Genomic DNA, 27,264 nt, shown 5'->3' with positions numbered 1-27,264 from the left:
GAAATACTCAGATCAGCCCCTCTGGCACCAACAACCATGCCACATTCAAAGTCACTTAAATCCCCTTTCTTCCCCATTCTGATGATCGGTTTGAACTTCAGCAAATCATCTTCACCACGTCTAGATGCCTAAATGCATTGAGTTACTGCCATGTGATTGGCTAATAAGCAATTTGTGTTACCAAGCAATTAAACGGGTGTACCTAATAAAGTGTCCAGTGAGTATACATTACAGTTAACCTTCCCAGTGCTGGAACTTTGTATAAACACGGTTTCAGCACAATGGAGAGCTTCTACTACCATATTTGTCTGCAGGCTGTACCCCTGACCCCCAACAGCTGGTCATTGGCTGCTACATTCAACTGATACACAATTATTGTGTTATAAATAGGGTGAATATGACTGCGGCATGCTAGGTGAATGACATGGAAGGTTACGTGGAAAAATTCTAAAAATTCTAAAAATGACCCTTGTCCCAGCCGCCTCTGGGAAAATACCAATGTGACAGGTTTATATTTACTGAGCATAAACTTTGCCCTCAGAGTATTGCTGCTGGGCTAAGAGAAATCCGTTTCTGCTAGAACGCATTGTTTGGTAAGATCAAAGCTTAAAACGATGTCCGGGAACCTCTTATTTACATCCTATCGAGCTTGTGCATACAAAGCCAGGCCAAGCCACTGGAAACAAGATTCATCTTCAGTAAAGGTAAATTGATTCCAGTCCAAATGTATTAGATTGGAGAGGATCTTCACCCTTGAAAGAAAAAATACTGTAGCTGCTGACTTTTAATAAAAAAGGACGCTTACCTATCCAGGGATCCAGCGCTGTCCTCACCCGGGGCCTGTTTTTCACCTGTCCTCTGGGACCCGGCATGTTTACTGAGGGAAGCTGGCTGTGACTCCTTGTGACTTCACAGTCAGCTTCCCACTGTGCATACACAAGCCGCTTTGTGCTTTTTGATTGGTCCTGCAGCCTTCTGGGACCTGTGATGTGTCCCAGAAGGCCGTGGGCAAAGGGGGGGGGGGGTGGATTTTTACTCAGATTGCCTAGGCAAGCTGAGAGGAACTGGGAGCTGGTACTTATCAAAAAAAAAAAAATATTGTGCCAAATGTGGATGTGGTAGAGGATCGGGAAAGAGGACATAAAGCGGAACTTCACCCTTAGGCTTCATTCACACGTGAACGCAGGCGGAATCACGTTTGTGATTGCAGCCCGACTTACTGTGCGACAACCGCGGCAAAATCGTGGCGAGATCGGGGTGCCATTAAGAAGTAATGGCATGGCAAACGCATCCTGCATTTTGCAGGGTTTTGCAGCGATTCCATCCGGGATCAGGTGTGAATGAAGCCTAAAGTCGAACTAAACCTGAAATGTAAAAAAACTGCTAGCAAATACATAATTTTGGTAGAAGAGACTGAATGGGGTGGATTTACTAAGGCAAAAAGACTGTGCAATTTGCAAGTGCAGTTGCACTCATTTTCCCCAGAGCTTAATAAATGCGGTAAAGCTTCACTTTGTAAAGAATACCCAGTCAGATGCTAGGGAAAAAAAAAAAAAAAAAAAAAAAAACTGTTTTGGCTTGCACATCATTGGATTATGGAAATAAGCAGAGCTTTACCACATTTACTAAACTCTGGGGAAAATTAGTGCAACTGCATAGTCTGTTTGCATTTAGCAAATCCATGGAGCTCGGTGTACAACCCCGGCATCTTACAGAGGTCAGGAGTAAGGCTGCTTTCACACTGGGCGGTGGGGGCGTCGGCGGTAAAACAGCGCTATTTTTAGCGCGTTTTTGCGGCAGTATTCGGCCGCTAGCGGTGCGGTTTTAACCCCCGCTGGCGGCCGAAAAAGGGTTAAAACCGCTCGCATAGCTCGGTATAGCCGCGCTGCCCCATTGATTTCAATGGGCAGGAGCGGTGAATACACCGCTCCTTCACCGCTCCAAAGATGCGGCTTGCAGGAGTTTTTTTCTTCTCCTGCCAGCGCACCGCCTCAGTGTGAAAGCCCTCGGGCTTTCACACTGAACAAACAGCAGCGGCTGTTTTGGGTCAGTTTGCAGGCGGTATTTTTAGCGCAATAACGCCTGCAAACCGCCCCAGTGTGAAAGGGCTCTTAGTACTGGGTTCCAGGATGAGTGAATTCCTTTACTAAAACTGGTGCAGTCAGAATCTGGTGCAGCTGTGCATGGTAGCCAATCAGCTTCAAACTTCAGCTTGTTAAATTATGCCTGGAAGCCATACTTCCTAACATTTTGAGATGGGTATGAGGGACACCTATCAGCAAAAGTATGTAGGCATAGGACAGACCCTCTGCCACGCCCCCTTAACCTCCCTGGCGCTTTTCCCGAGTGTGGCTCGGGGTTAAATTTCAGTACCATTAGCAGTAACCCCGAGCCACACTCGGGATTGCATTGCAGGATCCTGGTGCAGGTTACTTACCATGTCCCCAGGATCCTGCGATGCCCCCCCGCTGTGTCTGCGGGCTCTGTCCTCAGCCCGATGCCTCTGTGTGTCGGGCTCCGTTCCCTGCGAGCATCGTGACACACGGGGGCGGAGCCTGGCGGCAAATTAAAAAAAAAAAATAGAAAATTCATAACACATACAGTACACTATAATCTTACAGATTACATTACTGTATGAAATCATTTCACATCCCTTTTGTCCCTAGTGCTTTGTCCAAGGCCCTGCATGCAGTTTTAGATTGTAAATACTGTTCTTTCTGCCTGGAAACTGGAGATTGTCCATAGCAACCAAAAAAGTTTCCCTTTACGTCAAAAGTGGTTTTAGACCAGCTAGAAAACAGCAATAGTAAATTAAAACACTTGCAGTATTGAGTGATAGTGAAATTAATGTTATTATTATTATATTATTATTTTTTATGATTATTTATAGTTATGTATTATATTATAATTAATGCTTTTGTGTTTCAAACTTTATCATACCCGGGATGTCTACTAGACTCTTGTTTGGACAGATTTAAGTGAGTTATTGCTAAGAATTACAGGCCTACAATATAAAACACCAAATTTCCATGTAAAACAATTGTACCGCTTTGAAACGCAAAAATCTGACATAATCATACCGCCAGGGAGGCTACAGGAGAATTATGCAAATTTTTTTGGGGAAAAAAAAAAAAGTACTTTTTTAAATCACTACTATTCATTTTTACTGGCTTTTGAAATCCACAAATGCGGCAATTTAGAAATTGGATAAAGGGTTTAGCACTGGGAAACACTTTTTCAAAGATAACAAGTGCATTTTATATACAATTATATGGATCAGACCAAAATGAGGGACAAATGAGGAGGAAAGAGGAACAGAGGGACTTTGTTCCAAATCAGGGAAAGTCCCTCGAAATCAGGGACAGTTGGGAGTTATGTGGAAGCAGTTTTCTATTCAGAGCTGCATCAGATTTTGCACTCTCCAGTTTTAGTAAATAACCATTGGAGTCAAAGTAATTCTGCGTACACACGAGGGGACTGTTCGACCAGACTGGCCTGGCGGACAATTCGACCGTGTGTGGGCTTCATCGGACCTGCAGCGGACTTTTTCGGGCGAAAATCTGACGGACTTTAGATTTGGAGCAGGTTTCAAATCTTTAGGTTGGAACTCCGCAGGACCCAGTTCCTATCGAAAAATCCGCTCGTCTGTATGCTAGTCCGACGGACGAAAACCGACGCTAGGGCAGCTATTGGCTACTGGCTATCAACTTCCTTATTTTAGTCCGGTCGTATGTCATCACGTATGACTCCGTCGGACTTTGGTGTGATTGTGTGCAGGCAAGTCTGTTCGTTGGGAAAGTCCGTCGGATAGTCCTTCGGACCAGTCCGGTCGAAAAGTCTGCTCGTGTGTACACGGCATAAGGCAAATGAGTTGTATAAAAGTCCAACACAACTTAATCCGGCCTGGCAGGTAGGCACACCCGTCCAGAGCCACTTACCAATGTGACAGAAGTCTGAAGGCTTGATGATGCTGACAGCACCTGCAATGAGGAGTGGGATGCAACCTGGCTGGTCCTCACCCAAAGGGGAATCTTCCTGAAGACAGGTAAACGTAGTCCCTCCACCATCCCTACACCTCAGGAACCTTTCCCTACCTCTAACTGTCCCTGCCAGACGGGAAGCCTGCCCTTACGCTAGCCACTCAAATAAAGCGTGCCAAAAGCAGGAGCCTTAAAAAAAAAACAGAAGTCTTAAATAAACAGAAAAAATAAGGAGAGAAAAGCGCCACTACCTAAGTGTAGCGTATATTAAAACATATTGGTAAAATTAAAAACTATAAATATACACTCACGTTGAAAAGACATTAAAAAGCATATCAATAGGTCTCCAGCAGGTGGCAATCTTCCAGGTGGTCAATGGTGAGCAAGCCTCTCCGCTAGGATGTGATGTAAGGTGTTTGGAACCAGGAAGTTGACCAGGAAAACACCAGGAAGAACAGGAGCTGCAGACTGAGCGTGTATATCACATGGATAAGAACCACTGTGGACAGCAGGGAAGTTTGGCAGACCCACAAAATGGCCGTGAAGATGTCATATGTGATAATAATGGGTGTAGTAATGCATTTCACATTATCACACATGGCATGACTGCTGAGGCGCAATGGGCTTAGGTCCCACTTAACGTAACACCAAGGGATCAAATCCCTCACCACCCTTGCCCTTCACTCCATTAAATAAGACACTTACAACCATTAGGTTGGAAAGGGCAAGGCCACAGCTTTATTAAATTCCAACACATAACATGTGAACATATTTAACCAGTACCAGTCACAGTCGTACTGTGAGCACGTAACCAAAAGAGGGAAGTGGGGCCTGTCCTTACCATAAGTGCTGGACAGACAGCCTATATCCAATTTTCCATCAAGGGCATAGCCCATTACAGCAACTTTAACTGCTGGCAAGGTCAAGTAAACCGCAGCAAGCTGTGACATACCAAACATAGGAAAAAAGGGTCAGAAGGGTGGGCAGCTCTTCCAACGACTCTTCCGAAAGACCCAGAATTCCCTGGGGCACACGATTTCCTGAGCTCAGGCCCATCCCTTCCCCATGTACCAACCAATCGTTCCCCTTGTCACACACCTAGCCATGCCCCCATCAGTCAAGGCTCTCTTTCCCTAGGGGGCTCAAGAGGCCTTCATAATCACGGCCCTTTTGTGGGCCTGCCACACTTCCCTGCTGTCCACAGTGGTTCTTATCCATGTGATATACATGCTCAGTGTGCTGCTCCCGTTGGCTCTTCCTGGTGTTTTCCTGGTCAACTTCCTGTTTCCAAACACCTTACATCACATCCACACGGAGAGGTTTGGGCACCATCACCAGTGACCACCTGGCACCAACAACCATGCCACATTCAAAGTCACTTAAATCCCCTTTCTTCCCTATTCTGATGATCGGTTTGAACTTCAGCAAATCATCTTCACCACGCCTAGATGCCTAAATGCATTGAGTTACTGCCATGTGATTGGCTAATAAGCAATTTGTGTTACCAAGCAATTGAACGGGTGTACCTAATAAGGTGTCCGGTGAGTATACATTACAGTTAACCTTCCCAGTGCTGGAACTTTGTATAAACACGGTTTCAGTACAATGGAGCCCCGGCATGTTTACTGAGGGAAGCTGGCTGTGACTCCTCGTGACTTCACACTGTGCATACGCGAGCCGCTTTGTGCTTTTTGAATGGTTTTGCAGCCTTCTGGGACCTGTGATGTGTCCCAGAAGGCCGTGGGCAAAGGAGGGGTGGAGCGGGTACCTATAAAAAAAAAAAAATATTGTGTCAAATGTAGATGTGGTAGAGGATCGGGAAGGAGGACATAAAGCGGAACTTCACCCTTAGGCCCCGTACACACGATAGGATTTTCCGACGGAAAATGTGTGATAGGACCTTGTTGTCGGAAATTCCGACCGTGTGTAGGCTCCATCACACATTTTCCATCGGATTTTCCGACACACAAAATTTGAGAGCAGGATATAAAATTTTCCGACAACAAATTCCATTGTCGGAAATTCCGATCGTGTGTACACAAATCCGACGGACAAAGTGCCACGCATGCTCAGAATAAATAGAGAGATGAAAGCTATTGGCCACTTCCCCGTTTATAGTCCCGACGTACGTGTTTTACGTCACCGCGTTTAGAACGATCGGATTTTCCGACAACTTTGTGTGACCGTGTGTATGCAAGACAAGTTTGAGCCAACATCCGTCGGAAAAAATCCTAGGATTTTGTTGTTGGAATGTCCGAACAAAGTCCGACCGTGTGTACGGGGCATAAGGCTCCATTCACACGTGATCGCAGGTGGAATCACGATTTACTGTGCAACAACCTGCAGCCTTCTGGGACCTGTGATGTGTCCCAGGTTTTTTTTTTTTTTAAATGCGGATTTACAACCCCTTAAGGACTAAAAAGACTTCCTTCATTTGTTTATCACTCCTTGACCTTTTTTTTAATTTTTTAATTTTTTATAATGTTTTGTCAATTGTACCAGTGCTCCTTTTTATTTTTGCGCCTGGGTATGTTTAGGGTGTTCATGCCCTTTACAAATCCCTTTCTAGTTATCGGAGTCTTAAAAAGATTCTGCCTGACCCAAGATGGCTACTGGAGTCACATGGGGCGTCAGCATCCAATCGGACAGCTGACTCCCTGTGACCGCAGGACGTCATAGAGGCACCAAGTTCCTCACAACTTTCTTTCCCTTTTGCATTGCCACTTCCATTGAGCGCCACCTGCAGTGGATTGTACAGACTGCACCTGTCTACAATGTGACTACAAGAGTTCTCCAGTAGAGTTCTCGAAGAGTGCGTAGAGCAGTACACATGACCGCAACTAATGTGCACTGCTTGTTCCAAACAAAGGGAGGGAGCTCACGGAGGACATTACAAGGAGACAGAAAAACACAGTAAGAAACAAAAATGAAAAATAGATCACAGGGCCATTTGGTAATTGATGTGTATGAAGAATTTTTGGAGAATAAAGATAAAGTTTAGTGTCACTTTAACCACTTTCAGACCGATCACCGCACATATACTGCAGCAGGGCGGCCCGGCTGCGGAAAACCGACGTACCTGGGAGCGTGCCCGTGGGTCCGGCGGACTCGATGTCCACCGGCCACCCGTATTCATGGTACAGAGGCAGAACAGAGATCTGCCCATGTAAACAAGGCAGGGGACAGCACTGAGATCGGCTGTTCCTAGTTATCAGGAACAGCAATTTCTGTGTTGTCCCAGTAAGCCCATCCCCTATACAGTTAGAACACACCCAGGGAACATAGTTAACCCCTTGATCGCCCCCCAAGTCCATACATTTATCCCATAGTTTGTAGACGCTATAACTTTTTTGAAAACCAATCAATATACGGTTATTGCAAATTTTTTTACCAAAAATATATATAGAAGAATACATATTGGCCTAAACTGGTGAATAAATATGTTTATATATATTTTTTTGGATACGTATTATAGCAGAAAGTAAAAAATATTGTTTTTTTTTCTCAAAATTGTCAGTTTTTTTGTTCATAGCGCAAAAAATAAAAACCGCAGAGGTGATCAAATACCACCAAAAGAATGCTCTATTTGTGGGGAAAAAAAAGGACATCAATTTTGTTTGGGTACAATGTTGCACGACTGCGCAATTGTCAGTTAAATCGATGCAGTGCCATGTCGCAAAAAATGGTCTGGTCATTAAGGGGGTAAATCTTCCGGAGCTGAAGTGGTTAAATGAAGTTGCAGTTATACCAGTAGTGTATTTAGGTTTTGTGCTGCCCTAGGCCTGATTAAACTGGTGCACCCTCTAATTTAAATATGACCCACCCTTTCCTGTCAAGGCCACACCCCTTGCTGTCTAAGACCCGCCCTGAAATTTTCTAGTGGGGACACTAGTTCTGAGGGACTGGGGGGGGGGGAGGCAATGGATTCCCTTAATTTGCATTGATTTTCTTCTCACTTCCTGTTTGGCTATGGGGCAGGAAGTGAAGGGAAATCTCTGCATTGGGACAGGGATGGCAAAAAAAAAAAAAAAAACTGACAGGGGCTATAACCCCCCCTTATTCTATCCAAAATTGCCTATAGTTCTACTTTAAGCACAAATTTCTGATCATTTTATGGAGAGTACTAAGAAGATATAACCATGCCAATGGTGCAGCAGGAAACATATAGCACAGTGAGGAAGGTTTGTGGTCCAGGACGAGAGGACAGTCATAATTAGAAGGGGCGCCCCCCCCCCACAGTTGTGGAATGCCGGCTGCCCGCATATCGGAAGCAGTGCGGCTTCTTTATGGGGGCGCTAGTCTAATTTGCCTCTCAGCCCAGTCCGCCCCATAAGACTGGCGCTACACTAACAGTGTAGCGCAAGCTGGCGGGGACTCTTTCCGTGCTGCCCCCCCTGCAAAGTGCTGCCCTAGGCCTGGGCCTTGTTGGCCTAGGCCAGGATACAGCATTGAGTTATACCACATTTCTTGAAATCTTACTCCCTGTTATGCATAAAATGACCACTAGATGGCCACATGATGTTTTTTTTTTGGTCGCCTCCATAATATTGGATACTTTTTATAGATAGGACTGTAGTTGATAAAAGGCCAACAAAGAACAGGTTTGTGAACTGATCCCTTTGTGAGATACAGTAAGGCCAGGAGAACAGCTAATCACTGAGGTATAATGTGTTAAGGTGCACACATGTTTTTCAAAGATTAACCTCTTTAGCTCTGGAAGTTTTACAGCCCTTCATGACCAGGCCATTTTTTGCAATACTGCACTGCGTTTCTTCAACTGACAACTGCGCGGTCCTGCAATGCAGTATACAAATAAAATAAAATTTCTTTTGGTGGTATTTGATCACCTCTGCGGTTTTTATTTTTTGCGCTATAAATAAAAAAAGACCAACAAGTTAAAAACAAAAACAATATTTTTTTTGCTTTTTGCTATAAAACACATCCAATAAAAAAAAATTGTAAAAAATCGAATTTCTTCTTCAATGCAGGCCAATAGTATTCTGCTACATATTCTTGGTAAAAAAATCCCAATAAGAGTATATTGATTGGTTTGCGCAAAAGTTATAGCGTTTACAAACTATGGGATATTTTTATAGAATTTTTTTTAATTTTTTTTTTTTATTGACACTTTTGTTGGGGACCAATGACACTAATACAGTAATCAGTGCTAAAAAAAATATGCACTGTCAATGTACTAATGACACTGGCAGGCAAGGGGTTAATATCAGGGGCACTCAAAGGGTTAAATGTGTCCCTAGGGACTGCTTCCTAACTGTGAGGGAGACTGTTTCCTTAGGCCCCTTTCACACTGGGGCGGTGGGGGCGTCGGCGGTACAACATCGCTATTTTTAGCACTGCTGTACCGTCGTTCTTGCAGCGGTATTCGGCCGCTAGCGGTGCGGTTTTAACCCCCGCTGGCGGCCGAAAAAGGGTTAAAATCCCTCATACAGCGCGGCAATAGCCGCGGTATTGCCGCGGTATAGCCGCGCTGTCCCATTGATTTCAATGGGCAGGCGCGGTGAAGGAGCGGTGAATACACAGCTCCTTCACCGCTCCAAAAAAGCGGTTTGCAGGACTTTTTTCACCGTCCTGCCTGCGCACCGCTTCAGTGTGAAAGCCCTCGGGCTTTCACACTGAACAAACAGCGGAGGCTGTTTAGGGGCGGTTTGCAGGCGGTATTTTTAGCGCAATACCGCCTGCAAACCGCCCCAGTGTGAAAGGGGTCTAACTGTGTAAGAAGACAGAGATCCGTGTTCCTGTCTAGCAGAAACACAAGATCTCTGTTTTCTCCTGTCACAGTATACAAGAGAAGAAACCGCTGCTCAAGGTGGGCAACTACATGGCAAATGAGGTTCAAATGTAATGTAATGTAAAATAATTACAAATGTAAAATAATGCATTTGGGTGGCCAAAATATGAATGCAATCTATACACTGGGGGGAGAACCTCTGGGGGAATCTAGGATGGAAAAGGACCTGGGGGTCCTAGTAGATGATAGGCTCAGCAATGGCATGCAATGCCAAGCAGCTGCTAACAATGCAAACAGAATATTGACATGCATTAAAAAGGGGATCAACTCCAGAGATAAAACGATAATTCTCCCGCTCTACAAGACTCTGGTCCGGCCGCACCTAGAGTATGCTGTCCAGTTCTGGGCACCAGTCCTCAGGAAGGATGTACTGGAAATGGAGCGAGTACAAAGAAGGGCAACAAAGCTAATAAAGGGTCTGGAGGATGTTAGTTATGAGGAAAGATTGCGAGCACTGAACTTATTCTCTCTGGAGAAGAGTTACAAAAGGGAGGGGATATGATTTCAATTTACAAATACCGTACTGGTGACCCCACAATAGAGATAAAACAAGGGAGTTTAACAAGACACGTGGCCACTCATTAAAATGAGAAGAAAAGAGGTTTAACCTTAAACTACGTAGAGGGTTCTTTATTGTAAGAGCGGCAAGGATGTGGAATTCCCTTCCACAGGCGGTGGTCTCGATAGTTTCAAGAAACTATTAGATAAGCACCTGAACAACCGCAACATACAGGGATATACAATGTAATACTGACATATAATCACACACACACACATATAGGTTGGACTTGATGGACGTGTGTTTTTTCGACCTCACCTACTGTGCAACTATGTAAGGTGTGTGATGAGAGACTGGGGAGTCTCGTAGAGTGCCGGCCCAGGCCCGCCTCCGTGGGAAACTTGGAAAGAAGAAAGAAATGGCTGCACATCCAGAACTCCCGATTGCCTATTATTGATCACAAGTATAACACCAAATACACCAACAAATGGTCATGTAGACGCATTTCGAACATACATCTTGTGCTTAATCATTACAATGCCTGAAAAAAACTGATAGAGTTTAAATAGGCCGCCCCAGTAACTGCAGGTGTTCTAGGGGCCGTACTAATCAGTAATACACCACAACCTGATCAATCATCAAGCTTCAGCCCCTAGGAACCTCCAATTGGTGATTAGAGTAAAAAATCTAATTTGAGATCCAGGTCCGCATGCACCGAGAAACCTCACCCATACGTGCGAGATAGTGGGCCAACAATCATTTAGAAACAAAGTGATACATATACAAAACACCATTTAAAAACATTGAGGAGGAGTAAAAAATGATGATGTGTGGAAATGGGAACAATCATATAAATGTTGATATGAGTATTAATTCATTAATTCATTCAGTATAAATACATAAACACAGCAAAATCAACTATAATAAAACATGACCCCATTTTCCCATATACATATGTATGCATGTGTGAGCAGTGGCACACATATAATATGCACCCACACTAACATGCGATTATTGGTCCACTATCTCGCACGTATGGGTGAGGTTTCTTCATGCATGCGGACCTGGATCTCCAATTTGATTTTTTACACCAAGAAAGAGAGAGTAGCACTCAAGGATCTGAGTGAGGACAATACCATTATCATCTGTAACTCAGATAAGGGAGGGTTGATTGTGGTTCTCAACACTGAACAGTACAGACAGGAGGCCATCCGACAACTGTCTGATCGATCTACATATGTTACACTAAATGGGCATCCCACTAAAAGGTTTAGAGGTGTGCTTGTGGAATTGATACATAGGGGTTCGGGACAAGGTTTATTTCATTCAAAAGAGGCTGCGTCTCTTATACCAGACTGTCCCATTCTTCTCAGGTTTTATCATTTGCCAAAGACACACAAGGGTCTAGAACCCCTGCAGGGCAGACCTATCATCTCGGGGATTAATTCCCTGAATGAACGGTTAGGCCAATGGCTGGATAAACAACTACATCCATTGGTGAACCAGCTTCCAGGATTCCTTAAAGATGCTACCAACTTTTATATATTATGAAGGATCTGGAGTGGCAGGAGGAATTTTCATGGGTTACTTTTGATGTAAGCAGCCTCTACTCCTCTATTCCCCACAATCAAGCGATAGCAGCGGGTCCTTTTCTGCTTGGAGACACTAACAGACCTACCAATTTAACACCGCTTGTTCATTGCGGATGTGTTGGAGTATTTGTTGTCACATCATTTTTTTTGTCTTTGATGGGTATTTCTACCTCCAGAGGTGCAGGGCAGCCATGGGAGTGAAGTTTCCAAACTCATTGGCCAACCTATATATGGGTTGGTGGGAGCGGTCCCACATCTTTGGAGGTGGAAAGCTCTTCAGGGCCAAGATCGTTGTCTATCTTGGATTTATAGACAATCTCCTGCTGGTCGTGTGTGGGGGAGGGGACCTCATGCCATGTATGCTTGTGTATTTTAACGATAACGATTTAAACTTGTCATTTACTGGCATGGCCCACAGTGACTCCATGTGTTTCCTGGACGTGGCCTGACAGCCGTGAATGACAGGGTATGTTCCACTCTATATAGAAAACCCCTTATAGGCAACTCCTTCCTACTTGCTCAGTCAGGCCACCCAAGACATACGATCAAGGGCATCCTTGTTGGCCAATTTTTACGTGTCAGGCGCATTTGCAGTAACAATGATCAGTTTGAAAAGGAGGCACGGGCCTTATATGGGAGGTTTATACTACAGGGATACTCTAGGTGGATGCTTGAGAGAGCTCTTACTATAGCTAGACCTAAAGATATATCTGGTCTTGTTAATAAAGTGACTTGCCAAGAAGTATAGCATTAGAAATAAGAACGCAAAACGAAAACAGACTCAATTAACACAATCTACCCCCTTCAGTAGTGAATTTAATTTGATAAAACAAATCTTTAATAAACATCTGCCTATTTTGTTCTGGGATGATACCTGTTCTAAGATTCTAAAGGGAGGGGTTAATATTGTTTCACGTAGAGCCCCCTCGTTGGGGTGCTCTTTGTCCCCCAGCTTTTTCTACACTAAGGATCCTTGTTTGGACACCTGGTTGCATTGCAGGGTCAACTACAGGTGTGGTGCAGCGGGATGCTCCTGCTGTAGCCACATGTGTGGTGGCACTACGTTTAGCTCCTCGACCAACCATAGAGTATATAATATTGGGTCCTTTTTTTAATTGCAATACCAGCAACATAGTTTACTTAATTACATGTGCAATCTATGATATACAATATGTGGCCCACAAGACGCCTCAGAGACCGGTTTCAAGAACACATTTATAGTGTAGACAAAAATCTGTCTACCAATGTGGCTAAACACTTCAACGGGTGCCACAATGGTAACAGAACAGCTATGCGGGTTCAGGTTATTGAGAACGTCAAGGAGTCGAGGCAGGGGGAGTGACAGTTTTCAGTCCCTCTGTTGGAGGGAAGTCTTCTGGATTTTCCACCTACAGACTCGCATCCTGCTCGGGCTCAACTTTGAGTGGGATGTTAGTCACTTTTATGAGTGACAGGTTTGTACTTCCCTCCATGCAGTGCGGACCAATATTTGTTTAATTTTGCATTTTTTTCATATCTTCTTGATTTGTTTTTGCGTTCTCACTTTTTGTCATATGGCTTCATATGTCTTACTTTCCGCCTCGCCACCCTGAACTGGTCCAGACACCCTTACTCTTATTGTTACAATTATTGTGTGGGTCATTCATTGACCCGCGCCTATTTTCATATATAGCATTATATATTTGTGCTGTGATCGCTACGTGATCAATATCGGCTGGTGTATGAGTGTCTCTGGACAGTTTTTCAGGTTTTTGGGCTTTGAAACACCACGCTGTGATTCACAAGCAGTATACTAGGTGTTATGCCTTGATCGTGCTTGGTTTCACTTGCGCGATGGTGGCTTTGTACCTTAAATATAGATATATTCCTTATACAAATTGTTTATGCTTTTGCGACTGCTTGTGAGCGTTTTCCTTTATTTCTACCTCAAGGATTTTTTATGCTGATACACTGGATTGGGCTCCACTTAACCTATTCATTTATCATAATTTTTTATATAGTGTATGAGTGGCTCCAACATTTTGGTATATAGATCCTTATGCCTGTACTTCTATGTGCATGTTTCCTTTACCCTACAGTGCATCTGGGTTCCTATGATTTAGACATACATGTCTGTATGTATATACGTACATTTTATCAGGTTGTATTCTACATTGGTCTTATGTGGAGGGTATAATGATTTTAAATATGCGTTCTCTGCATGTTAGTGTGGGTGCATATTATATGTGCGTCCACACATGCATGTATATGGGAAAATGGGGTCATGTTTTATTACAGTTGATTTTACTATGTTTATGTATTTATACTGAATGAATTTACTCATGTCAACATTTATATGATTGTTTCCAATTCCACATAATTTTTTACACCTCCTCAATGTTTTTAAATATTTTTTGTATACGTATCACTTTTTTTCTAAGTGGTTGTTGGTCCACCATCTTGCATGTATGGGTGAGGTTTCTAGGTGCATGTGGACCTGGGTCACCAATTTGATCTTTTACTCTAATCACCAATCGGAGGCTCCTAGGGGCTGAAGCTTGATGATTGATCAGGTTGTGGTGTATTACTGATAAGTACCGCCCCTAGAACACCTGCAGTTACTGTGGCGGTCTATTTAAACTCTATCAGTTTTTTCAGTCATTGTAATGATTAAGCACAAGATGTATGTGTGAAACGCGTCTACGAGACCATTTGTTGGTGTATTTGGTGTTATCCTTGTGATCAGTAAAAGGCAATCGGGAATTCTGGGTGTGCAGCCATTTCTCCTGTCACAGAACGACGATTGCCTTGTTTACATACGCAGACCGCCGTTCTGCCTTCCTTGAGAACGATTGGTGGTTCTCGGCAGACATGGGGTCTGCCAGACCTGCTGATTGGCTCCCACTGTGTTAAATCACAGCAGGAGCTGGTCACCGGCAGCATGTGCGCGCGCCCTATACCCAGGAAACTAAATTAAGTACAGGTACGTGATTTCGCGCAGAAGGGCCGCCCTGCCGCAGTATATATGCGTGGGGCGGTCCGGAAGCAGTTAATGTGCGCTGTGTTGAGCAGCCTGTTCAAAATCAATGAGCAAGTACGCACCTCAGCGACCTAGAAATATTTGGGTCAAAACTCTGGTCTCCCTATTAAGCTGGATTTTATTATGGAACTTCTAGAGTTTGCGGCAACACACAATTATTTCTGGTTTGAGGGCCAGGTTTTATCGCCAGGATAGAGAAGTGGCCATGTGGGCTAAATATGCCCCAAGTTTGGCCAATCTGTTCATGGCTAAATGGGGAGGAGAATGTCATCTATGCCTGGGATCTCAGATTGTCTTGTGGGCTAGGTACATAGATGACATCCTCCTCCCATAGAATGGCAGTGGCATAGAATTACAGGAGTTTATAGGTTCTCTTAATAAATGACAGGGGGATTGTCTTGAAGTTTGAGACAAGTACTAAAAAGATACATTTTTTGGACTTAAAGATTATGGTCATGGATGAGAAATTTGTTACCTCCACCTTTTTTAAACCCACAGACAGGAATAAATATATTCCTGTGGACAGTTGCCACCATGAGTCTTGGCTGAGTTCAGTACGGAAAAGCCCATATATGAGAATAAGGCGCAACTGCACAGAGGTGAATGAATCTAAAATCCAGTCAGCTGTTTTAACCAACAGGTTTATTGAGAAGGATACAATTCAGTGTCCCTCCATAGGACTTTAAACCAGATTCAAGAAATGGATAGGTTGGCCCTATTAAAAGAATTACCAAAAGAATAATGAGATGGGTATTAATGTACCATCTATCCCATTCATTACTACGTTTTCAATACAGCATCAGAATGCAAAAGGTTGATACAAAATCATTGGTACATTTTGGGCAACAACAGAGTGTTGAGCATTGTCTTGCCCAAGAAACCTCAAGTAATTTTTAGGGGTGCCCCATCTCTAAGGGACAAGATAGCCCCGAATGTCTATTCGCCAACTAGGAAACCTCTGCTTTTTTCAAAATCTCAAGGGATACTATCAATGTAGAAAGTGCCAGTTGTGCACCATTAATAGGTGTAAGAATTGGAGAATGAATGGTTTTACTTCTACAAGCACCTCTCGTACTTATGAGATAGAGCCATTTATCACATGTTCCACCACAGGGGTAGTGTATTTATTACAATGCCCCTGTGGACGCCAATATGTGGGCAGGACTAAGCTTTATAGGTGAGGCTTAATGAATATATTAATAATATTATAAAAAGTTTTTCAAAACATTATGCTGTGTTACATAATAGGGACCCTTCCAACACCCTGTTTTTGGGTATAGATAGATATAGACCTCATTGAAGAGGTAGTTCTCTAGTTAGGGAGATTTAGAAGTCAGAGATGTCTTGTATATACAGGCTACAATCTTACATCTCTTTTTTCAGCCAGACTAACTATGTAACTATGGGGGAGATTTACTAAAACTGGAGCACTCAGAATCTGGTGCAGTTGTGCATGGTAGCCAATCAGCTTCTAACTTCAGCTTGTTGATTTAAAGTGGTTGTAAAGGCAGAAGGCTTTTTATCAGATAAAAAGCCTTCTGTGTGCAGCAGCACCCTAATACTTACCTGAGCCCCATCTCGATCCAGCGATTTTGCACGAGACCCTTACTGTCTGGTGCTCTCCTCCTCATTGGCTGATACATCTGACAATACTGCTGTCTGATCTATCCCCTGTGCTCCTTCATCCAGAGTGGTGGCACTCTAATACAAGAGGTGTGTTAATGGCCAGTTCACCAGGTGAAAACAGAGGGAAAAAGCTTAAAAAAAATAAAACAAATGCAGCCATCACATCTAATGATTGGTAAACTGTGATTTATAGTATTGCATTTTTGATGTTGGGTTTAATACCGCTTTAAATGTGTATGTCCAGCCAAAAGTTTTAATTTTATTTTTCAAATAGAGTGGGGGAATGTTTATTTCCCACGCTTTCTGTCTCAGTGGCAATGAATCCACCAGACAGAAAAAATTTCAACTACAATAAAGAAATAAAAATAGTAGAATATGGGGAAGCAGAGAATCCTTTCTGTTGCAGATTTTTGCAATTCAATTCTACATGCCTAATGCCAAGCTGTAGGTGTCCTTATTCTGAGAGCGTGTTTCCAAGTTTCTCTGCTGGTGGACCAGGCTGGACCTGAACCAGGATGGACCTGAACCAGGCTGTAGTTGTAGTTGAGCCCTCTTTGTTTGGCTTTCTCTTAGGAGCGAAACTTGGAACAGCTTAAGGACTTCATGAATTTTTGGGATTACTTGCATGTCCCCTATTATGAGACTTTGGGACACCCTTCCTGTAGATGACAGATCTCCAATCTCTTTCATTCCACATCTCTGTAAACTAACCTTAACTGCTTGTAATTTCAGGTTGTGTGCCACCATCTAAAGCATAACTTTACCCAAAAGGGAAAGTTCCGCTGGTTTGCACCCTCCCCCCCTCTACTGCCACATTTGGCACTTTTTTTTTAGGGGGGAGCGGGTACCTGGTTTTGACAGGTACCCGCTATCACTTCCAGGGCAGATTGCCACAGTAAACTATAAAAATGTTTACATAAATGTATGACTCAGAGGGTTGGCCGTGTCATTGCCAACATCCCTTGTAATTTTTAGAACTAGATATGTACCTCAAAATGGGATTTTAAGGGCAATGCAGAAATTGGCAGTGTTGAATTATAGTTAAAAAGAAGTTTATTGATACAAAAACGAATAGGATATACATGAACATACACATTGATCTAGTTAAGAATAATTATAAAAACATCAGATATATGGAAACATATGATGCATCCTACTGCTAGTTACAAGTACCACCCCCGATAGGTGTGATGGCGTCCTGATAGCAGATTTCCAACGCGTTTCAACTTATTGTAAGGATAAAGTCTTCCTCAGGGAGGGACTGCATCACATTATTTGCATTTAACTGTGAAAAATCGCTTTCCCAGTGCTGGCAGGGGTCCTAACACGTGATTGTCAATGCTGCTCAAATATCCTCTACGGGATGGCCTGGTATATTGTGAAGAAACCAGTATTTGGCAGTCGTGATAATTAAACAACTTAAATTGATTGTGTCAGGTGTATTGTTCCAAGTGGCAGGGAGCTCCGGTCCTGGAGTACCTCTCTGTAACAAAGCCAGTTGTGGCTTTGTTACAGAGAGGTACTCCAGGACCGGAGCTCCCTGCCACTTGGAACAATACACCTGACACAATCAATTTAAGTTGTTTAATTATCACGACTGCCAAATACTGGTTTCTTCACAATATACCAGGCCATCCCGTAGAGGATATTTGAGCAGCATTGACAATCACGTGTTAGGACCCCTGCCAGCACTGGGAAAGCGATTTTTCACAGTTAAATGCAAATAATGTGATGCAGTCCCTCCCTGAGGAAGACTTTATCCTTACAATAAGTTGAAACGCGTTGGAAATCTGCTATCAGGACGCCATCACACCTATCGGGGGTGGTACTTGTAACTAGCAGTAGGATACATCATATGTTTCCATATATCTGATGTTTTTATAATTATTCTTAACTAGATCAATGTGTATGTTCATGTATATCCTATTCGTTTTTGTATCAATAAACTTCTTTTTAACTATAATTCAACACTGCCAATTTCTGCATTGCCCTTAAAATCCCATTTTGAGGTACATATCTAGTTCTAAAAACTATAAAAATGTTTAACCCTTTTTCTTCCCTCCGCAGCCTTCTGGGACACACACACAGGTCTTAGAGGACTACAAGACCATTCACAAAGTGCATGCGCAGTCTTTACTTCTTTTACTACTGGCATGAGGGAGGGGGGGGGATAGATGGATGTCAATGGGACTGGAGTGGGATGGGGAATACTGTTAGTTGGTGAGAAATAGCCATAGTGTAATCCAAGCAAATGGGCTGGCAGGGAGGGGGAAAAGAAAGGAAGAGAGCATATGGCGGTGGGTGGTATGTGCAGGAGAGGGCACTGACTGTATGGCAGTGGGTGATTTGTGCAGAAGGGGGCACAGATATGCCAGTGGTCTGTGCAGGAGGGGGGCACAGAGTGTATGGCGGTGGGTGGTATGTGCAGGAGGGGGGAACAGAGTGTGTGGCGGTGGGCGGTATGAATGAATGAATGAATGAATGAATGAGTGACTTATATAGCGCTACCTATGCGAACTGAATCGCCTCAGGGTGCTTTTTGCCACCAGTGTCCATCTGCGGCATAGCGCGGTCCTTTACCCCGTAGGGTCCCGATGTGCTTGCAAACACATACACAGCGACATACACATACACATAATATGGCCAATTTTTAGACAGGGTCTAATTAACCCACCAGCATGTCTTTGGAGTGTGGGAGGAAACCGGAGAACCCGGACGAAACCCACGCAGGCACAGGGAGAACATGCAAACTCCAGGCAGATGGTGTCATGGTCAGGATTTGAACCAGGTATGTGCAGGAGAGGGCACTGAGTGTATGGTGGTGGGTGGTATGTGCAGGAGGGGGGCACAGATTGTATGGCATGGGTGGTATTTGCAGAAGGGGGGGGCAGAGAGTGTATGGCGGTGGGTGGTATGTGCAGGAGAGGGGAACGGAGTGAATAGGGGTGGGTGGTGTGTACAGGAGGGGGGCACAGAGTGAATAGGGGTGAATGGTATGTGCAGGAGGGGGGCACGGAGTGAATGGGGATGGGTGGTATGTGCAGGAGGGGGGCACAGAGTGAATGGGGATGGGTGGTATGTGCAGGAGGGGGGCACAGAGTAATTGGTGGTGAGTGGTATGTGCAGAAGGGGGGCACAGAGTAATTGGTGGTGGGTGGTATGTGCAGAAGGGGGGCAGGGAGAGAATGGGGGTGGGTGGTATGTGCAAGAGGGGGGGAAAAAGAGTGAATGGGGGTGGGTGGTATGTGCAGGAGGGGGGGCATGGAGTGAATGGGGGTGGGTGGTATGTGCAGAAGAGGGGCATGAAGTGAATAGGGGTGGGTGGTATGTACAGGAGGGGGGCACGGAGTGAATGGGGATGGGTGGTATGTGCAGGAGGGGGGCACAGAGTAATTGGTGGTGGGTGGTATGTGCAGGAGGGGGGCATGGAGTAATTGGTGGTGGGTGGTATGTGCAGGAGGAGGGCACAGAGTGAATGGGGATGGGTGGTATGTGCAGGAGGGGGGCACAGAGTAATTGGTGGTGGGTGGTATGTGCAGGAGGAGGGCACAGAGTGAATGGGGGTGGGTGGTATGTGCAGGAGGTGGGCATGGAGTGAATGGGGGGTGGGTGGTATGTCACACACACACACACACACACAGCACTAGAACTGGCCTCGCACCTCCCAGCAGACATTGCTCTCACCCCCGGCATCTCAACCCTCTTCCTCAAGTTACTGCACAGTAATAACTCCCGGAAACTTGCAAGACCCCGCCAACTTCTCACCCTGCACACACCCTGCAGAATGGACTTGCGCTGCTTGTATCCTTCCCCGTGGGATCTCCGATCTCAGGCAATGAGCTCTCAGCGTCCCATTCACTCCCAACTCAGCACTTGTCAGCTGCAGCTCCTCCTCCTCCCTTTTGCTGACAGCACTGGAGTACACTGAAAGCGCCAGAAAGAGCTGAGAGAGAGAGGGAGGATAATCCAGGCCCGTGCGCGGCCGCATTTTTAGAAACGTAACAGAGGCTAGAGAGTGACAGGCGCGGCTTTGTCTCATCCATGGGTGCTCTGTGGGCCAGCCTCAGAGTCGGCTCTTAGGCAAATTAGGCAGCTGCGAGGCCCCTATGAACACAGGGCCTTAGGCGACCGCCTAATTTGCCTAATTAGAGAGTCGCCTCTGGAGCCCAGTTTGAGGAAGTGGTGAGACATCCAGACTCATATGTCCATTAGTAAATTAGTGATACTTGAGGTGAGGTGAGCTGAGGGGTAGAAAGATAGAGTTGGGTGTCATCAGTATAGAAATAGTTTTGAAAATAGTTGAAAAGGCGTTCTTCAGGTGATTCCCCTTTCCTATATGGGGACGTCTCCTGGAACTTCCACCTGCACTAGGAGGTGGGGAGGGGTCCATTGGCATAAGGCCTGAAGCAGGTATAGAGAGGACCGTCAGCAGGTATCAGCTAAGCCTGAAGGGGTCACCCCATGCTCTTTCCTTGAAAGGGCAGCATATCATTCGCAGCCTGAGGGTCCTTTGCCAGGGTCAACAATACCTTGTACCCTGTGCCATGTCCTAACCCAATTCCTGCCTGGACTTGGATTTAAGAGCAGTTGCGTTTCCCCACTACACAATGGTCCAATTTTCTTTCAAGTACAAAGACACATTGCAAGGTAATATAGAAACAAGCCATGGAAAAGAAAAAACACTACAAGTAAGCATTTCAAATATTTTTTTTCTGTCTCCTTTCCTGTTATTTTTTAGTTTGTGACAGGCTCTCTTTATGGAGAGGTGGAAGATCTACATAGATTTGTAAGTGGGGCAGTCAACTGGGGAGTCAACATAACTGCATTTACTATCAAACAGAAGAAGAGACCTTGTTATATATAGTATACTTTAGCTTGGTTCACAGGTTAGAAAACCATTGCCCCCCCCCCCCCCCCAATCCTCTTGGAATGGATTTCCATGTCTGCTCTGTTCCCCCATTTCCCAGCCTGCTGGATTTCCGAAGGTGGACTTTGTTCCCGCTCGTACAGCAGGTGCTCATGGCCCCAGTTAGTGGAGCTCTGGGTAGTATGATCCTACCAAGTAGCACATGTATAGAAGTTCAACCTTTTATCTTTGAAGAAGCAAAACCCCTTTAAAGAACAGTAGATACATTTTTATACTCACATCAGAGACTTTACATAAAAGAAGTAAGTCAGAGACAGACAAAGCAAGATGCATAGCAAGATCCTCTTTCTGTTAACCTTTAAAAAGAAACAGAAATTTCATGTCAGACTTTTTGCTGTTTTCCATTAACTCCAGAACAATTAAAACATAAGCTAGCATCTCTCGGTGGACACTAGAGTGCTTCAAACCCAACCCCAGCCCAAACTTTTGTTAAATAGTTCTTGATGGTTTGAGGAAAGAATATAACCTCTGCTAGGGTTTAAATTTGTCCCGTTTAGGGATTTTTCACATGGGCAGCCAGGGAGCAGCATTTTTAGGAACCCCCTCAACCACCCTCCTACAAGTGGACATGGTGGGCCAAAGGGGTCTGTAGACATACTGTGGCCAAGGCAAATTTATAACTGAACCTGCCAATTTTGACAGGCAGCAGCACCTGTCAAACATGCCCATTAAAGTGGTAATAAACTGCTGGCTTTTTTTTTTTTAAACCTGCAAGGCATCGCATACTAGAACATTGTGTGAAACCTACCTTAGAATGAAGCCCTCCAGCAGCACACTTTCACCACTGAAGGTGCTTCTATCTTCACCCCATCTTCCTTCCGGGTTTGTGGACTCTAGCTGTGAGTGGCCGGAGCTGCGATTATGTCATTCCTGTGCATGCTGCCAGGAGCCACTGTTTACGGCACAGGTATGCTGTTCCTTCAGAGCACATGCGCCGGTGACATCACCAGCTGCATCTACAGTAAATATCTCCTAAACAGTGCACGTTTGGGTGATATTTACAGTACCTATAGGTAAGCCTTGTTTAGGTAGAGATGGCCAAAGGGCCTGGTATATTTTTCTATTGGGTTTGTTTTTCAAGAAAGCTTACAGCCGGGAAAACCAATTTAAATGTCAATGGTGTTCTTATTAATATATAATATATATATATACACACATATATACACATACATATACACACACACACACACATACACACACACATACACACACACACACACGCAGTATCCCACAAAAGTGAGTACACCCCTCACATTTTTGTAAATATTTTCATGTGACAACACTGAAGAAATGACACTTTGCTACAATGTAAAGTAGTGAGTGTACAGCTTGTATATCAGTGTAAATTTGCTGTCCCCTCAAAATAACTCAACACACAGCTATTAATGTCTAAACCACTGGCAACATAAGTGAGTACACCCCTAAGTGAAAATGTCCAAGTTGGGCCCAATTAGCCATTTTCCCTATGCGGTGTCATGTGACTCGTTAGTGTTACAAGGTATAAGGTGTGAATGGGGAGCAGGTGTGTTACATTTGGTGTTATCGCTCTCACTCTCTCATACTGGTCACTGGAAGTTCAACATGGCCCCTTATGGCAAAGAACTCTCTGAGGATCTGAAAAAAAAGAATTGTTGCTCTACATAAAGTTGGCCTAGGCTAAAAGAAGATTGCCAAGACCCTGAAACTGAGCTGAAGCACGGTGGTTAAGACCATACAGCGGATTAACTTGACAGGTTCCATTCAGAACAGGCCTCGCCATGATTGACCAAAGAAGCTGAGTGCACGTGCTCAGAGTCATATCCAGAGGTTGTCTTTGGGAAATAGACGTATGAGTTCTGCCAGCATTGCTGCAAAGGTTGAAGGGATGAGGGGTCAGCCTGTCAGTGATCAGACCATACACCGCACACTACATCAAATTGGTCTGCATGGCTGTCGTCCCAGAAGGAAGCCTCTTCTATAGATAATGCACAAGAAAGCCTGCAGTTTGCTGAAGACAAGCAGACTAAGGACATGGACTACTGGAACCATGTCCTGTGGTCTGATGAGACCAAGATAAACTTATTTGGTTCAGATGGTGTCAAGCGTGTGTGGCAGCAACCAGATGAGAAGAACAAAGACAAGTGTGTCTTGCCTACAGTCAAGCATGGTGGTGGGAGTGTCATGGTCTGGGGCTGCATGAGTGCTGCTGGCACTCATGTCAACATGTACTGTGACATACTGAAGCAAAGCATGATCCCCTCCCTTCAGATACTGGGCCACAGGGCAGTATTCCAACATAACAGCCTCAAACTCACCTCCAAGACGACCATTGCCTTGCTAAAGAAGCTGAGGGTAAAAGGTGATGGACTGACTAAGCATGTCTCCAGACCTAAAACCTATTGAGCATCTCTTGGGCATCCTCAAACGGAATGTGGAGGAGCGCAAGGTCTCTAGCATCCACCAGCTCCGTGATGTCGTCATGGAGGAGTAGAAGAGGACTACAGTGGCAACCTGTAAAGCTCTGGTGAACTCCATGCCCAAGAGGGTTAAGGCAGTGCTGGAAAATAATGGTGGCCACACAAAATATTGACACTTTGGGCCCAAATTTTGACATTTTCACCTAGGGGTGTACTCACTTTTGTTGCTAGCAGTTTAGACATTAATGGCTGTGTGTTGAGTTATTTTGAGGGGACAGCACATTTACACTGTTATACAAGCTGTACACTCACTACATTATATATATATATATATATATATATATATATATATATATATATATATATATATATAAATAAAATCAGTTTTGCTGCAGCAGGTTCTATACACGGTACAGATGTGCCACTTTACAGGCAGACTAAGGAGACCCCTCAGGCACTATATTTAAAGGAAGTTTTTATTGTTACACTTTGAGCATCATTAAAATCACTGCTCCTTTAAAAACGATACTTTTTAAAAACATTTTTGCATGGATACATGTCCCCAGGGCAGTACCCAGGCCCCCATACCCATTTTATGGCCAATAACTTGCATATAAGCCTTCAAAATGGGGACTTTTAGGGAGTTTGGGTCCCATACACTTTAATAGGGTTCGCTTTTTCCATGTTCTGGAATTCTGGTGCGAACCGAACCGGGGATGTTCGGCCCATCACTAATTATCAGTTCACGAGTTTACTCCTACTTTACTGGCAATAGGACCATGCAACAACCAGTGAGCCAATGCATTACTCACGGTTGTGATACGATATTTCAATACAAAAAAACAAATAAAAAAATCAGCCAAAGAAAAAAAAAAAAAAAAAACACACACATTCAGGTGACAGCATTGCCTTCTGACCACTGATAAGCTGTGGCTCTACCTCCTTCCACCACAGATCGATTTTCAGAGGGTGGTAATTCATAATAAATTTGAATATAGGAATATATCTCCTATCAGGACCTGAAATCAAAATGAAATGAAGATACTTGAAACCAGAAGAAAGAGTTACATCAGTAGCTTGGGAGAACAACATCTACAATAGTAATGTTAAAGAATAAAAAATGTTTTCTTTAAATTTAAAATGTATATAATATTTCATAAAAACACCCTTACTGAAGTAGACATTGCTATGCCAGTGATCTCCACTTACTTCCAGGCCCTGCGCTGAGAGGCTGCCCTGATGCATTCTGAACACAGGAAGTTGGCTGCTCCGCGCAGGCACCATTTAAAGAATGCTTTGCATGTTCCAAATGAATGAAAAGTGTTTTCTGATTGGACGAGGTGGAGAATTGGGGAGGTGATGTCATGCTTGTCCACCTCATCCAATAAAATAATGCTTTGCCATGTAGAGCAGCCAACCTCTTGTGTTACAGCAGGGTAGCCACTCAGCACGGGACCCAGAAGCAAGTAGAGATCACTGCAGTAGTAATGTCTACTTCAGTGATTTTCAGCTTCCAAGGGCTTTGGCCAGGTATGGTGTATGCATAATTATCTTGGTCTAAGCTAGACTAATGTAGTTATGTATAAAATATCCATACCTGGAATTCTTATTTAAAAAAATTAAAATACAAATAAATAAATAATTAATAATAATAAAACAATATAATAATAATATATAATAATGATAATAATAATAAAATATAATAATAATAATAATAATTGTTATTGTTCTCCCAGGCAACTAACATAACCTTATTTTCTGGTTTCCAGTTTCTGCTATACAGGTTATCTTTACTGTCTGCGTTGTCCTATCCAGCTGCAGATATATAAAGGCTGCCATGTTTATCCAAAAACTTCAATACTTTCAAAACCACCAAACTCTAGTTACTACAATTAGTATGCAAATTACAAGTCCTAAATTCATGCTGATGCTACAAATCTGTATGTTTTTTTCCCAGGTCAGGGTCTGAAATTACAGAAACCAGAGATAGAAAGGGAAAGAAAAAAAAATGGAGAACAAGATACCTCCTGTATTTCTCTCAATAGAAGTGGAAGAGTGTAGACTGAAAAAAAATGATCTTTGTCTGGATTGCATGAAAGAACTGGGCTTCTGGATCGCATGACTGACTTGACTGAACACAATTGTAAAACAATTGATACATCCCTCAGGCATGTACTGTATTTCAGCCAAGTATTTAGATGTATGGCTGGAGTTTAGGTTTTGGATAAAACAAAAACCTATAATAGAGAATTTTTCTTTGGCCTGTGGCCTGGTGTTGAGAACCTGACAATATGTAATCTTTATTGTTATGTATTATGCCTTCAAAAAGGAATAAATATAGGAGGATATAATATAAAAAAGTACACTTGACCACAACAATACAGAAAATGATTATATATTAAACTAGATTTACATGAGAATGTTGGTATTCATAGCCCTAATTGACCTCCATCTATAAAAACAATTACAATAAAAACAGCCAGACACAGAGGCTTTATGTCTTGGTTTGGATTTTTGACTATTACAACTTCTAATGAGGCTAAGGCCTAGTTAAAAAATAAAATAAGCCCCGTGCGCATCTCCAACTTAGCAAGAAATAATAATAATAATTAATAATAATATAAATTAAATCACCAAATAACCCAAATTTTGCTGCAAGCACCTAATGTGTTCCCACATACAGTGGGGACGGAAAGTATTCAGACCCCCTTAAATTTTTCACTCTTTGGTATATTGCAGCCATTTGCTAAAATCATTTTAGTTCATTTTTTTCCTCATTAATGTACACACAGCACCCCATATTGACAGAAAAACACAGAATTGTTGACATTTTTGCAGATTTATGAAAAAAGAAAAACTGAAATATCACATGGTCCTAAGTATTCAGACTCTTTGCTCAGTATTTTTTAGGAGAAGCCCCTTTTGATCTAATACAGCCATGAGTCTTTTTGGGAAAAATGCAACAAGTTTTTCACACCTGGATTTGGGGATCCTCTGCCATTCCGCCTTGCAGATCCTCTCCAGTTCTGTCAGGTTGGATGGTAAACGTTGGTGGACGGCCATTTTTAGGTCTCTCCAGAGATGCTCAATTGGGTTTAAGTCAGGGCTCTGGCTGGGCCCTTCAAGAACAGTCACGGAGTTGTTGTGAAGCCACTCCTTCGTTATTTTAGCTGTATGCTTAGGGTCATTGTCTTGTTGAAAGGTAAACCTTTGGCCCAGTCTGAGGTCCTGAGCACTCTGGAGAAGGTTTTCATTCAGGATATTCCTCCATTTGGCCGCATTCATCTTTCCCTCGATTGCAACCAGTCGTCCTGTCCCTGCAGCTGAAAAACACCCCCACAGCATGATGCTGCCACCACCATGCTTCACTGTTGGGACTGTATTGGACAGGTGATGAGCAGTGCCTGGTTTTCTCC

General features: G+C 43.7%; 1 protein-coding gene and 1 long non-coding RNA gene across 2 annotated transcripts in view; one reads left to right on the top strand and one right to left on the bottom strand.

The window, feature by feature from the left end:
* The window catches only part of LOC141107599 (N-acetyllactosaminide alpha-1,3-galactosyltransferase-like), a 261,572-nt gene that overhangs the window by 37,367 nt on the left and 196,941 nt on the right, over positions 1-27,264 (bottom strand). Inside the window, exon 3 of the mRNA XM_073598450.1 lies at positions 21,672-21,748. Coding sequence (XP_073454551.1) covers positions 21,672-21,748 — 77 coding nt within the window. The remainder of the gene's footprint in view (positions 1-21,671; positions 21,749-27,264) is intronic.
* LOC141107601 (uncharacterized) lies at positions 210-25,841 on the top strand. The gene is made up of 2 exons (XR_012235934.1): positions 210-704; positions 25,806-25,841. It is a non-coding gene; the product is annotated as an uncharacterized lncRNA (long non-coding RNA).

This window comes from Aquarana catesbeiana, linkage group LG09 (assembly GCF_042186555.1).
Source record: "Aquarana catesbeiana isolate 2022-GZ linkage group LG09, ASM4218655v1, whole genome shotgun sequence".
NCBI lineage: Eukaryota > Metazoa > Chordata > Amphibia > Anura > Ranidae > Aquarana > Aquarana catesbeiana.
The sequence above is the reverse complement of the archived record's forward strand: the minus strand, read 5'-3'. Positions and strand labels throughout refer to the sequence as shown.